Source organism: Myotis yumanensis, unplaced genomic scaffold (assembly GCF_028538775.1).
Source record: "Myotis yumanensis isolate MYYU_CA2020_CCGP unplaced genomic scaffold, mMyoYum1.0.hap1 SCAF_1, whole genome shotgun sequence".
Classification (NCBI taxonomy): domain Eukaryota; kingdom Metazoa; phylum Chordata; class Mammalia; order Chiroptera; family Vespertilionidae; genus Myotis; species Myotis yumanensis.
The window spans coordinates 42,233,877-42,248,287 of record NW_027223752.1 but is presented as its reverse complement, the minus strand read 5'-3'; the positions used below and the strand labels follow the sequence as shown (position 1 = coordinate 42,248,287).

Genomic DNA, 14,411 nt, shown 5'->3' with positions numbered 1-14,411 from the left:
ATCACAAGTGGCAGATGTCCTACCTGCTGTTTGCGGACCAATCCGTGAAGTTTCAGAGCTACATCCAATGAGGACGGCAAGGAGGGAGCGCCAATCCGAAGCTCTTCGGCGTCATGAGCAGCCAATAAGAGTTCGTGTAGAAGCGAGTCTGCTCAACAGCTTGTTATTTGGTGGATTGTGGCAGTAAATCGGGAGAGTGGGGAACCGGGCGCAGGAACTGCCGCCGCCGCCGCCGCCGAGAGTGGTGCTGCCCAGCCGGGGGCCCACGGCGGTCAGCGGGGCGGAGGACGCGGGCGCTGACAGCGCGCACTTCCCCCGCAGTTGGTAGGTGGGGAGGAGGGAAGTGGGGGAGACTCAGCAGCACAGCAGCTGCTGCTGCCGCCCGGGGTCCCGGCGCAGTTAGAAGCTTTGGAGGTGGGGGACGGGGTGCGAGGCAAGCGGTGCGGCCAGCGCGGGGGGGGGGGGAAGGGGCGCGTCGCGGAGCAGCGACAGCAAGTGCGGGAACCGCCGCCGCAGCCGCCGCTTCCCCGGGAAAATGGCTGTGGGGCTGGCCGCGCCGCTAAGTTTGCTTCGGCGCCGTGAAGAGCGGGCTGCTCCACGATGCCGGCCCCCAACTCCGCGGCGCGTCCCTTCCCCGCAGAGTCCGTGGCCGGACCCGAGGGGCTGGGGGCAGGTACCGCTCTGGGCGGTACAAAAAGTTGAGGCGGGCGCCGGGAGGAGGCGGCGGCTGCCGCGGTGCGGCTCCCCACCCCTCCCCTCCCCTCCCACACACGGTCCGGGCCACCTCCCTCCTCCTCTCCGCCCCCTCCTCCTCCGCGGGTGTCCCCGCACCCTCGCGCCTCCCGCTGAAGGCCTCGGCTCCGGCCACTTCGGGTGAAGAAGCGCTTCTTCTTACTGACACGGTGCGGAGCGGAGGAGGGAGAGCAATGGCGCCGTGACACTCCGCTGCCGCCACCGCGGGCCCGGGGCGGGCCGAGGGGGCCGAGCGGCGGAGGCGGGGCGCGGGCCGAAGTCGGGTATCCGGCGGGCGGCCGAGCGCAGGCTGGGCGGCCGCGCCTGTCGGGGACTCGGGTTCAGCCCCTGCGGCGCCCCGTCCTTTTCCTGGGCGATCGGTCCTGGGGATCCGACTGGAGCTTGTCGGGTCCAAGTAGCTAGCGAGGCGGGCGCGCGGTGGGCCGCTGGCGAAGTCCGGGGCGGAACGGACGGGCGCCCGCGAGGTGCTCGCTGCCCCCTCGGCTCCCGTGTCCCGGGTGCCCTCCGAGGGGATCTTCTCCTCCCGCGGCCGGTGAGGTTTCTGCCCCTCCCCGCCGGCGTTTGTTTACTTTCTTTTCCTGGGTCGGTCCCCCGCAGAGACTGATTTCTGGCTTGTCTTTCTCCTCCCCGTGGTTCTAGCGGCGGAGGACGGCGCTGGTGGAGCTGGAACCCCATAGGTCACCGATGAAAATGAAGGTAAGTGGAGTCAGCGCTGCTCCGAACCTCGTGCCCAGGACACTTGGCTGTCGTGAGGCTAGTGCTGTGGAATGTCATTATTTTTTCCCTTTGGCTGCTCAGGATGGGTTTCTCAGCCAGGCAGCGCTTTCTGAAAAGCAGGACGTGTTGAATGGGCGAGAAGTGATCATTGTGTCCAGAGGCAGGCAGCTCGGCCCATCTCCGAAGCAGCACTTTGGAAAGGCTGCTGCAGCCTTTCCATTGTTGTCCATTGGGCTAGTATTTTTAAACACTTCCTGTGTTGGCAGCAATCTTTGCAGAAGTAAAAGCTTTTGTCCTGCTTTGGTTCTTTGGGGGATTTTTTGGGGATATTTTTATTCTTCCTCAGTGCCAGTGTGATTTTTTCTAAGGAAAAAAAAATAGGTGGATTGTGTAAGGGAGGTATCATTTTTGTTGGAGGTAAAGTGAAATTCTGTGGCTAAAATACTTGTAGTTGAACCAAAACGAACAGTTTTAGTTCAGTCGTTATAGTAAATAATTTTAAGCCTGTAGCTAACCAAAAAAATATGTGTATCTTCTTCTGAAGACAACTAATATTGCAAACATCATATGTGATGTTTAAAGGAGAAGAAGGGGATAGCAGTCTAGTGCTGTAGGATTGAATGTTTCAGGTCAGATATTTACTTGCTAAAAGTATTCCTTTTCAGTTTGCATTATTTGAAAATACACTAACTTTAAGAGGTTCTTGATTTCTTAGTCATTTACTATTTCAGTATATTAAGCCCTGAAATACAGCGTTTTCCCAAATTTTCTCTTGCCTTCTTAAAGTGACCTTTAATGTTACTTATTTTTTTTAAGGTTACATATAACTTTTAATATTACTTGGGAAAACTTACTGGAAAAGTACAATCATTTCCTACTTAAAAATGTTTCTTTTAAGTGTGTACACTGTAACTTTTGCTCTTGGCAATGTTGAATCAAACTTGTATGGTACCTTACCTTTTGAAAAAAATAGGTAAAATGATAGATTGAAGGAGCAGTCACTGTTATTGTCAACATTAAAATGAATCGTAGAATGAAATTTCTCACATCATTCAATGTATCTTATGGCCATTGGCTAAAAGTAGGTATTTCTTAGTAAAGCTTTTTATATGTATATACCCAAAAGACTACTGTGATAAACTGGTATGGCTACAAGTCTTGTGCCATCAGTTCATATCTCTGCATTCATCAGACTTAAACCTTTAAAATGCAGCTTTTACCCAATGATTTTTTCAAATAATGCTCTCCTTATCAAAAGGATTGGCTTCATTTCTTATCTGTACAATTATACCGTACCTGAAAAGATGTTGCCTTTATGTAGCTATATTAATAAGCATATAATTATGTATTGTTGGTATTAATTTTAATAGCATTATCTTTTTATTTGAAAACAAAATTTTCCCGAGACCATAATTGAGTAATTTAAAGTATTATGAGACACTTAATGTGCATATATTTTTTGTTTTTTTCTTATTTTTAATTTTTAAATAAATTTTAGAATTGTTGAAACATTTTGTATCTGGAGAAAAAAAATTGTATATCCCTACTGACACTTCCCAGTTTTAACTTAAATGTTTTATGTTATCAGGATATAGTTTATAAAATAAAAGATTGTTAATAAAGTGTTTGCTTTGGGGTATTTTTGAATTATCACTGATACTAATAAACAAATAGTGTTACTGTTTTTATTACTTTAAACACAGAACCTTTTAATGAGACTTGAGATTGGAGTAGGGGAAAATAGTAGTGAAATTCACATTTTATGTTCTTTCCATCAGGCGGCTGATGAGCCTGCCTATCTGACAGTGGGAACTGATGTAAGTGCCAAGTACCGAGGTGCCTTCTGTGAGGCAAAAATTAAGACTGTGAAAAGACTGGTAAAAGTTAAGGTAATTTTTTTTTCTTTTTATGTAACAGCATTACTAACTCTAGCTTGAAAAGTGTTGGGGAGGAGAGGCATACTTCAAATCAACATTTGTTTATTGAATCATTATTTTGTGCAAGCACTGTTACATATAAAACTATAGGAAAAGCACATTAAGGTTTGAGAAATAACTCAAAATGAGAAATTATTTCAAACTGCTTCCATGAAAATACCATGTTCATGATACTTCCTATCATTTGGATCTTTCCTGTTTGTGGCATCATGCTTACTTAGGCTGTAATTTCTTTTTGCATGATGTTCACATTGAGACAGTTTCAAGTGAATAGGAATAATAATACAGTGGGAATTGTGTTTTCAAGATAGCATTAAAAACGACTCAGGAAATTTATTTTTAAGATGCTTTTATGACCAGAAAAAAACTTAACACATTATTCGTGTACAATATTTGGAAATATAGAATGTACTGAAGGATTAATGCCCATAGCTTACTTCTTAGAAATACTACTATTAACATTTTTTGTGTTTCCTTATAGTAATTTTCCTATATAAATGTTTTTAATAATCTTAGTTATAGTTCATTAATTCAGCAAACATTTATTAAGTGCCTATAAAATGCATTGACATTTGCTAACTGCTGGGCCTATAGTGATGATGGAGGACTAGAGCCTTCAAGGAGCTCACAGTTAATGAGAGAGACAATAAACATAAATACAAGACAATGTAATAAGTATTATAACAGAAGTAACCACAGGATGCTAAGAAAGCATAGATTAAAGACATTGTTGTTAGAGTATTACCATAAATGTATTGTTTTAAAACTAACATGAATTATTGTGCAAAAATATTTTTCAGGTACTCCTGAAACAGGACAATACTACACAATTGGTGCAAGATGACCAAGTAAAAGGTCCTTTAAGAGTACGTATGTTCTACAGTTTAAAATCTGAAATGATGAATAATTCATGCAATAACTTACTGAGTTTTACATTTGTAGATACAATTTTAAAATTTTAGAATGTTAGAGAACAAAAATACAAATGTGATGTTATATAGTTAGTATAAATTATGATAATACAATGGCCATTTCCTTAATTTAAGAATGTTAAACATCTTATGGGAGTGTAACTTTTAATGTCTATAAACATGAGTTTTCAGCGCCTCTTTCTTTTGAATTCTTTGATTTAATGCTTCATTTTGTTTTTTAGGTTGTTATATATGTTTAGCTTGCTAAATATACTAATATAAATCTGAATCTTGTTATTCTTTCTAACATACCAAGTAAACTGTTGACTTTATAATTGAATTAAATGAAATTTAAGTTAATTTAACTTAATACCTATATTATGTTTTTCATTCATTTCTGGCCATTTGTTTGTATAATCTTTGTTCTGTCAGAATACTGTTTTAGTTAATATCTGATATACAAAGGCCTGGAAGCTGAAAGAAGGTCAACTGGTCCATCTCTTTCTCTCTTTAGGTGAAATTTTTATCTAAAAGGTCCCTTAAATACAAATGCTGAATCCAATATTTCTATGAAATTAAAGCTGTTTTTGCTGTGTTGTATGGTTTTTCGGTTCTTGCATCCCACAGTTTTCTTGAAGACAATGTGTTATAGTGAAAACGCTCTGAAGTATGACTTAAGGGCCTGGGTTCTCCTCCTGTATCCTGCAGATTGTTTTCTCTTCTGAGCCACAATTCTCAATGTGTGAAATGGGGGTAATAATAGCTTTCCTATGCCAAAGGGGGCTCAGATTGCATGATAAATGGATGAGCACTATTAATGATAAAGACCTATTCAATATAAGGTAGAATTATTCTAAGTATTATTATTTTTTCACCCAGGTGGTAGTTATTGGGTTTGTTTACATTTGGAAATGAATTTTTCATTTTGTGTTTTAGGTTGGAGCTATTGTTGAAACAAGGACATCCGATGGATCCTTTCAGGAAGCTATTATCAGCAAGTTGACAGATGCTAGTTGGTATACTGTGGGTAAGTAGTTAAGTAATAATTTAATCCATAGGATTGGATTTGTAGGTTGCATATACCTCTATTTTGTAAATACACTGAATCATTATGTTGGCAGAGAAATATGTATTCTTTCCTGTCACTTATCTCTCATAGTAACTTGGCTTTTGTGGCTATTTCATCCAAGATTATATGGTAATTTTTTTTCCATAAAAAAAGTGAGTACAACTTAGTGTTGTAAATAATCAGACTTTTTAACTTTCTGTAATTACAGTTAGGATTGCATAGTTGCAATCTTTTAGTGTTGCTATCTGTTTTATATAAGGGTAGTATAGATGTTACCATGGGATTCACAGAGTACAAAATTCTGACCAGAGTAGATTCAAGCCTAGGTAATCATAGTTTAATTTTTAAAATATGATACAGTGAGGGTAAGGAAGATAAATGTCCGATAGCTTTGGCAGCACATATACTAAAATTGGAACGATACAGAGGAGATTAGCATGGCCCCTGTGCAAGGATGACACCCAAAAAAAAAGAAGGAAGGAAGGAAGGAAGGAAAGATAGATATGTGCTACTAATATGAATTCACTCTTAACATTCCATGCATAACCTTATAGTGGCTTAAAAAAACTTTAGTGAATAGCAAGTGTCAATACAAATAAATTAAAACCTAAATGTAGTGCTTATATAGTTGCTGTCTTTATGTTGATGAGAATATCAATAATTAACATTCCTAAGTTTTCTCTCAGTACTTCCAAACTATACAGTCATGTGAATAACATCCAATCCTTGGATTTACACTGAACATCTATCTCATTGTTTGTTTTTATGTTATATCTTGGTACAAATAGTATAATGACAGTGATGTGGTTTCCTTGTAGAAGTAAGAGAAATGGCTCTTAGATTTACTTGATTTGTGCTTTGGGTAAAAAATATTTATCTGCAGTTGTTCATAGCTGTGAAGAACATGCTTTGGTTAACAATTGTACTTCCTGTCCCTCCTTCTACCCCCTTGGCTTCTATTAGTACTAGTAGCAATTTACTAAACATGACTACTACACTACTATTTTCTAACTACTTCTATCCAGCCATCGCAGGATTTCCTAGAAGTTGGTATTGGTTCACAGTGGTCTATTCTGAACTACATATTTTTAGGAAGCTTAGTTGTGGCTATTGGTAGATGTTAGAGGTTTAAAAACTAAGCTGATGTTTACTCTTAGTAAAATACAGTTTTGCTATATTAAATAAGGCAGTGACAAAAATTACAAGAGTTGATGTGTGCAGAATCATGTTATGTGATGCATGTTCAAATACTAATACCTCATTCTATTTGGTGTCCAATATTAAGCTTGTATTCATAATACTTGTATGGTTTTATTGATATAATGCTCACGCTTCTGCAGAAGCAATACTTTTCAGGTTTTCACATTCTTGATTTCTAGAACCTAGAATAATCCTTCAATTGTGAATAGCAACCTTTATCCTTTACATGAAAGGCATTTTAGCATTCCTAAAAACTAGTTGCTACTGAGCATTCTCTATGGTGATATTCCCATCGGTAATTACAGAATTACAGAATTCTTGTTCTCAAAGAGTTTAGAATTATAATTACACATAATTCATGTATCGCAATCACTAGTGTACATAAGAATCACTTGGTGCTTGTTTAAAAATTGAGATTTGAGGACCCCAAGTCTCTCTAATTTAGTAGATCGGGAGGTGGCAACCCAAGAATCTTTCTTTTTATATGCACAATGGCTGAATCTAATGTAGCTAGTACACACTTAGGAAAAGAAACCACACTTGGAGAAACAGAGACTTATCCAGGAGAAAAATTAAAAATTTTTAAGATCTTTGCATCTGTGTAATGAGAGAATTATCTAAAATATTTAAGGCATGAAGAGGCACTATTCACTTAATTGTACTCAATATAGCACTCTACTATAAAGAATGGTTAGGTATTGAAGGATGTAGACTACATAAAGGATGATTTGAATATAATGAGCTTAACCCATTGTACACCATTAAGCATCTGTAGACACAAGCGGCGGACCTTCTCCACATGCCGCACGCCTATTAAAAAAAAAATGTTTTCCCTATGTGGCAGCCCTGACTAACTTTAAAATCATTTTTCGTGAGAATTTTCAGCTGAAAATATTCAAGAACACCCGAATTGTGAGTAACATTTATTTTTATAATATTCATTGCAAATTGATTTTTTAAATTAAATTCAAAATGTGGCGTGTGGGGATGGTTTCGTTTTGGACGTGTGGTAGTTAACTGGTTAAGAGAGGCAAAATAAAATGATCTCTTACAGGTCATGAACTTCCTATATTTTTCTTTAAGTGTCTACTACCTATTTAATTGCTCTTTTCTGAAAATTTACTTGATTTCTAGTTCATAGGGAAGTGCTGTATAGGTAGAAACAGAAAGTTATACAAAGTATGAATGTTTTTTATGACTTTTTAAGAGGTCTTGAAATTATGTCAGAGTATTAAAAACGAAACAAAGGAGGATACCCTACTGCTGGTTTGGATCAAACAGGAACAATGAGTCAGTGATAGTAACGTAGATATTAATTTTTCCTATTATAGCTTAATAACCAATTTTGAAAGAGGTTATAGATCTACTACAACATGATTTTTCAAAATCTAATAATACTTTGCCTTCTAATGGTGAACAATAAATAGATCCAGCTCATGGATTTTTTGTTTGTTTGTTTTTTGAACCTTGGAAATATAATTTTGAATAGAATTCATATCTACATTTTTCTTTTTTTTTTTTTTTAAATATATTTTATTGATCTTCCACAGAGAGGAAGGGAGAGAGATAGAGAGCTAGAAACATCGATGAGAGAGAAACATCGATCAGCTGCCCCCTGCACATCTCCCCCTGGGGATGTGCCCGCAACCAAGGCACATGCTCCTGACCGGAACCGAACCTGGGACCTTTCAGTCCGCAGGCCGACGCTCCATCCACTGAGCCAAACTGGTTTTGGCCATATCTACATTTTTCAATATTGCCATTAGCTCCTGGTAAATACAACTCTCAATAAGACATTCTAAAGCTACTCCTCTTTTGCCTTATTGAGGTATGAAAATAACACATTGATTTGAAAAATAAGGGGAAAAAATGGCTGTTAAATTTAGTAACTTACATATAAAATGTACATATACATTGTATATCAGATTTAACACTAAAATCTATTTGATCATTTATGTGTTTTTGTGACAAATTTTTTTTTTGCATTAATTTTTTTATGCCTTATAGTTATTGTTCTGCACATGCATCATATCAGATCTCATGGAATTTCTAGTTTAGATTAAACTGGTGAATGGACTGACATTTCTTTTGGAATGTGCTGAAGGCTTTATAAGGCTTTTAATTTAGTTAGAGCCTCTTCTGACAAATGTTGTTATAACCAAAATCAACTACCATATGTTTTCAAAACTAGGTGGTTATTCCATTGACTAGAAAATTGTTAAGAAAAAATGTACTAAACAACAAGGAATCTATTCAGTCCTGTGATAGGCTTTAACCCCTTGTTTAAATGGCCTTTCATGAGACTTAGAATTCCCATATTTTAATCTAATTAGACATTTGAATGTTAATTTCTCAAGTTTCCAGATTCCTGAAGTTTTTGACCTTAGCTGTTGAAGGACTCAACAGATGATTTTATGAGTAACAGAACCATTGATTTTTCATAGAAAATGCATCTATTTTTAACTTTAAAGTTTTTACTCCATTATGTGAAATATTTCATTTATCATAACTGCAATACACAGACATAATAATACTTACTTTTCCAAAGTCAGAATTTGTTCATTTTATACCTCTGCTTCATACCTGTTTATTATACATTTTCATCCCTCTTGACTAAATTGTAGCTTATTGATTAACTTTCTGATTCTCAATTTCTTTATCTATAAAAGGAAGGTAGTGCCGAAACCGGTTTGGCTCAGTGGATAGAGCGTCGGCCTGCGGACTGAAAGGTCCCAGGTTCGATTCCGGTCAAGGGCATGTACTTGGGTTGCGGGCACATCCCCAGTAGGAGATGTGCAGGAGGCAGCTGATCGATGTTTCTCTCTCATCGATGTTTCTAACTCTCTATCTCTCTCCCTTCCTCTCTGTAAAAAATCAATTAAAAAAAAAAAAAGGAAGGTAGTAATTTCTGTCTGGTAGAGGCTGCTGTGAAACTTAAGTGATAGCCAATTATAGAGTGGGTAAATAAAGTTAATTTACTGTTATTATCTTACTATCCTTCAGCATCTAACAGTGTTATGATAGACTACTATGTATTTAGTAGTTAGATTAGATCCTTGTTGGCTTTTGTTTCTTTGAATTCTAACAGCTTAGGATTAGGCTTTGTATATTTGTTTGCATTGGTATTATTTTGCCTAGAGTGAGTAAAGTTAATTGAGAGAGTCTCAGCTTTATCATTTTTTTCAAATTAGGTTTTAGTATTTACATATAATATAATAACAGAGATATTACTTTTGTTATATCCTATTGCACTCAATGAATAATCTATTTAAATGCAAGTATAAGAAATTTCATAGAATTACTAATAACCTTACGTTTGTTTTTTGTTCCTCTTGGCATGCTGTAGTATACATCTTAAACTGAAAGAAGCTAAGTTTACTAAGTACACCAGTTACTTATTTCACTTATCAAAATGCCAAAGTCACTTTTCAGTGCCTACAAATTTTGTGTTCTTTTAAATGATTCTTAGAAGCTATAGAGGAAACTTCTTATTGGTAGAACTTTCGTGATTTTGATAATCAGGATATCATGATTAATAGGTCTACCTTGCTGTTGGGTTTTCTATTTGCCTTTCAGAAAATCTTGAGAAATCACATGGCTTAACAGACTTGTTAAAGAACTCAAATACACAGTTTTGCATAGTTTTGTGAATTTTAAAGTAAGTCTTAATACTGTTTCTCTTCTTTCACTTGAAGAGGGAAGGGTTCCTATGTAAAGCTGTGAATATATCCACAGTCTGCTGTTGAGAAGTTTCTTTGGTTCTTACATTATTTCTACTGGTAGTAAATAAAATGTGAGGAGTGAAATTAATCTTTTCTTTCAAAAATCTGATTTATTTCAAAATGGTTATTTTGAAAAACAAGAATTAATTATGTTAAACTTGAAATTTCTCATAAAAATATTTTGACTTGGGCTGCCATTGATTTTAATGATAAAAAACTGGGTAAAAGATTTTGTGACCTAAATTTAGTATTAATTGATCTTACAGTTTCATTTTCCTTCCTCATGCCTCCACTTAAATGTGTGTGTATATAAGTATGTAGGTGTGTGTCCAGTGTTACCATCTTTGTAATGTAGGCATCAAGGAAAATTGGAGCTTTGAAGATTTTATTCTTTAGTATCTCACGGACTTTAATATTAATGTGAAGCATTATTTTAAATTTTTTAAAATATTTTATTGATTCTTTACAGAGAGGAAGGGAGAGAGATAGAGAGTTAGAAATATCGATGAGAGAGAAACACTGATCAGCCGCCTCCTACACATCTCCCACCGGGGATGTGCCCACAACCCAGGTACATGCCCCTGACCAGAATCGAACCCGGGACCCTTCAGTCCACAGGCCGATGCTCTATCCACTGAACCAAACCGGTTTTGGCCATTATTTTAAATTTGGTATGATAATTTTATGATTTTGAATTTTATAAAGAACAGTGGTTTATTATTAGCCTTGACCCCATATGAATTATAATTTTGATACAAATGTTTGTTTAGAGCACTGTTAATCAAGAATAGATTAATGATGTAATTGTTAAAAGGTGCTGTTTTATCCTGTCATTGTGTCTGTCTGCAAGTGGTCATTAATTTCTTCATCATTGACAGTGTATAAAACAGCTGCTTTGTGGGATCATTATGGTTCTTTGAATATGTGCTTCAGGAGCTGTTAATTGCCTCTGCATTGTCTCCTGCATGTAAGAGAATCTAAGCTAGATGTCTTTAGTCTAAGAAAAATAACTGACTGTGGTAGATAAATATTGAAGAAGTAGAGTGCTCTTACGTAATTGAATCTCTGTTATGAAAAATTAAGTTTATGATTTGAAGGCAAAGTAATAATAAAACAACCTTTTTTAAAAAAAAAAAAGAGAGGCAGGGATGGCCTGGCCAGGTAGCTTACTTGGATAGAGCATTATCCTAATATGCCAAAGTTGCGGATTCCATCCGAGGTCAGGATACATATTAGAATCAACAAATGAAATCTTAAATAAGTGGAACAACAAATCAGTGTTTCTCTTTATCTCCCTCTCCTCCTTCCTCTATCTCTAAAATCAATTTAAAAATTTTAAATGCAGGATTTTAATTATATAGATAACAAAGTAAGATATCTAAGATATTACTAAATTCAGGTAATGCAAAATTTTCTTTTATTAATACTAACCTATTTTGTTAGAATGGAAAAACATCAAGCAGCTTTTTGGCTCCTTCTTGAATCTGTCTGGTTCAGCCTCCTCGCCTCCACTCCAGTCTTCGCCATGTCCACAAGAAGACCTACACGGTGTCCACCTCTGGCTCCAGGGTCTTTAGCAGCTGCTCATACTCCAGTGGGCCTGGCACCCAAATGATTTCCTATGGTCTGGGCTTCCAGGCCAACTTGGGCTCTGGTGGCCTTTTCCTGGGTGGGCAGCAGCTACTGGGGTGGCCTGGGGTTATGACGGGGCCGGGAGTATGGGGAGCATCACAATTGTCTATGTGAACCAGAGCCTGCTGAGTCCCCTGAAGCTGGAGGTAGACCCTAACATCTAGGCTGTGTGCAACCACGAGAAGGAACAGATCAAGACCATCAACAAGTTAGCTTCCTTCATCAATAAGGTGCGGAGCCTGGAGCAGTAGAGTAAGATTCTGGAGATCAAATGGAACCTCATGCAGCAGCAGTATACAACTCACAGTCACATGGACAATGTTTTCGAGAGCTACATCAACAACCTTCGGCAGCAGCTGGTTCAGGAGGCAGAATTTGGCAACATGCAGGGACTGGTGGACGACTTGAAGAATAAGTACGAGGATGAGATCAACAAGCGCACAGAGATGGAGAATGAATTTTTCCTTTCTAAGAAGGTAAGCTTACATGAATGAAGCTTACATGAACAAGGTAGAGCTGGAGTCCCACATGGATGGGCTGACCCTGACCGATGAGATCAACAAGCAACTGTATGAAGAGGAGATTCATGAACTGCAAAGATCTCTGACACATCTGTGGTGCTGTCTATGGACAACAATTGCTCTCTGGACCTTGATGGAATCATTGTTGAGGTCAACGCCCAGAATGTGGACATCGCCATCCAAAGCTGGGCTGAGGCTGAGTTTCTGTACCATCAAGTATGAGGAACTGCAGGTGTTGGCTGGGAAGTATGGGGGTGACCTGTGCTACACGAAGACCTAGATTTCTGTGCTGAACCAGAACATCAGCGGACTCCAGGCTGAGATTGAGGGCCTCAGAGGCCAGAGGGCTTCCCTGGAGGCCGCCATCACTGTTGCCGAGCAGCGTGGGGAGCTGGCCATCAAGGATACTCAATCCAAGGTGATTGAGCTGGAGGCCGCTCTTGAGAAACACCAAGAAGGACGTGGCCTGGAAGCTGCACAAGTACCAGGAGCTCATGAATGTCAAGCTGTCCCTGAATGTGGAGATCACTACCTATCACAAGTGGCTGGAGGGCGAGGAGAACCAGCTGGAATCTGGGATGCAGAACATGAGCACCCACACCAAGACCACCAGTGGCTACTCAGGTGGGTTGATGAACCCATCTTACGGGAACCTCAACTATGGTCTGGGCTTCCAAGCCAACTTGGGCTCTGGTGGGAGCTCTGCCTTCTTCAGCCGCACCAGCTCCTTCAAGACGATGGTGGTGAAGAAGATTGAGACCCAAGATGGGAAGCTGATGTCTGAATCATCTGATGTCCTCCCCAAGTGAATGACTACTGGGGTCCCTCCTGGTCTAGCCTTGGGAAAGGGGCTGTGCAGGGGAGCAGTGGGCACAGGAAGCCCTATCTGAGGCTCAGCCCCAGGCCTAGCTCACCCTTGGGGTGGGGGAGTTACTGCCTGGGGGACCACCTCTTTCACATGCTCCCAACTAAAAGTCAAATCAAGTGGTTTTCCCCCCAAAAATAAAGCCCTAGCTGGTTCTGCAAACCCTAAAAAAACACACAAACACAATGGAAAACCGTCTAAAATTATGAAAAGCGGTATTAAATCTTAAAGTAACAATTTTTGTATATATATGTTTCCCTGTTCATGTTATTTTCATACATTTACAAATATTTGTTGATACGTCTATATGTTTTAAGTATCTGAAGTAAGGACTCCATTTTATATATTTCTTCATAATGCTGGACAATCGGGTGTCTTCTGAGAACATTTTCTTTTTTGTAAGCTTTGTAAGTTCTAGATGTTAAAATCAGTACATTTCTGCAAAATTAAACCTATAAAATTATCAAGATAATATAGCTACTTATATGGTAAACGTTAGTTGTTAATTGTTAAATTCTTTGCCCCCATTTCCTTAAAGTATTTTTAAGTAGTTTTGAAGAAGTGTGATTTTTAAAAATTATAGAAGTAAAAAGTTTTAAGAAAAGTTCCATGTAATTTTGACTAATGTTTCAGAATTTAAAAAAAAATTTCAGCTTTTTGATGTTTTCCTCGTTTCAACCTTTATGTCTAAACTTCTTACATCCTCTTCTACCAAAAGAGAAAAGTTGGATCTTATGACTTTAGAACAGCGGTTCTCAACCTGTGGGTCGCGACCCCTTTGGGGGTCAAACGACCCTTTCACAGGGGTCGCCTAAGACCATCCTGCATATCAGATATTTACATTACGATTCATAACAGTAGCAACTTTACAGTTATGAAGTAGCAACGAAAATAATTTTATGGTTGGGTCACAACATGAGGAACTGTATTTAAAGGGCCAGAAGGTTGAGAACGACTGCTTTAGAAGCTACTATGGTAGATTATCATACAAATAACTAGAAGAAGTAAATAATCCAACATCATTATCAGAAGTCAGTTTCTTGAAGTTAGAGGTACTCCATTGATAACTTGAAAAAAAAACAAC

The 14,411-nt window shown here is 38.7% G+C and overlaps 1 protein-coding gene, 1 non-coding gene and 1 pseudogene across 3 annotated transcripts in view; all 3 read left to right on the top strand.

Annotated features, from left to right (window-relative positions):
• Nucleotides 1-175: 175 nt before the first annotated feature.
• The window catches only part of ARID4A (AT-rich interaction domain 4A), a 69,960-nt gene continuing 55,724 nt past the window's right edge, over nt 176-14,411 (top strand). Inside the window, exons 1-5 of one of the 2 annotated variants that reach the window (XM_070419090.1) lie at nt 176-324; nt 1,393-1,449; nt 3,249-3,359; nt 4,208-4,273; nt 5,255-5,345. In XM_070419090.1, the coding sequence (XP_070275191.1) occupies nt 1,438-1,449; nt 3,249-3,359; nt 4,208-4,273; nt 5,255-5,345 (280 nt within the window). In that variant the 5' untranslated portion in view covers nt 176-324; nt 1,393-1,437. Of the gene's footprint in view, nt 325-1,064; nt 1,286-1,392; nt 1,450-3,248; nt 3,360-4,207; nt 4,274-5,254; nt 5,346-14,411 lie in introns of those variants that run through there. The other variant, XM_070419092.1, reaches the window with a different exon arrangement.
• On the top strand, nt 5,774-5,877 carry LOC139000156 (U6 spliceosomal RNA). The gene has a single exon (XR_011469541.1). It is a non-coding gene; the product is annotated as a U6 spliceosomal RNA (small nuclear RNA).
• On the top strand, nt 11,502-13,652 carry LOC139010651 (keratin, type II cytoskeletal 8 pseudogene; annotated as a pseudogene).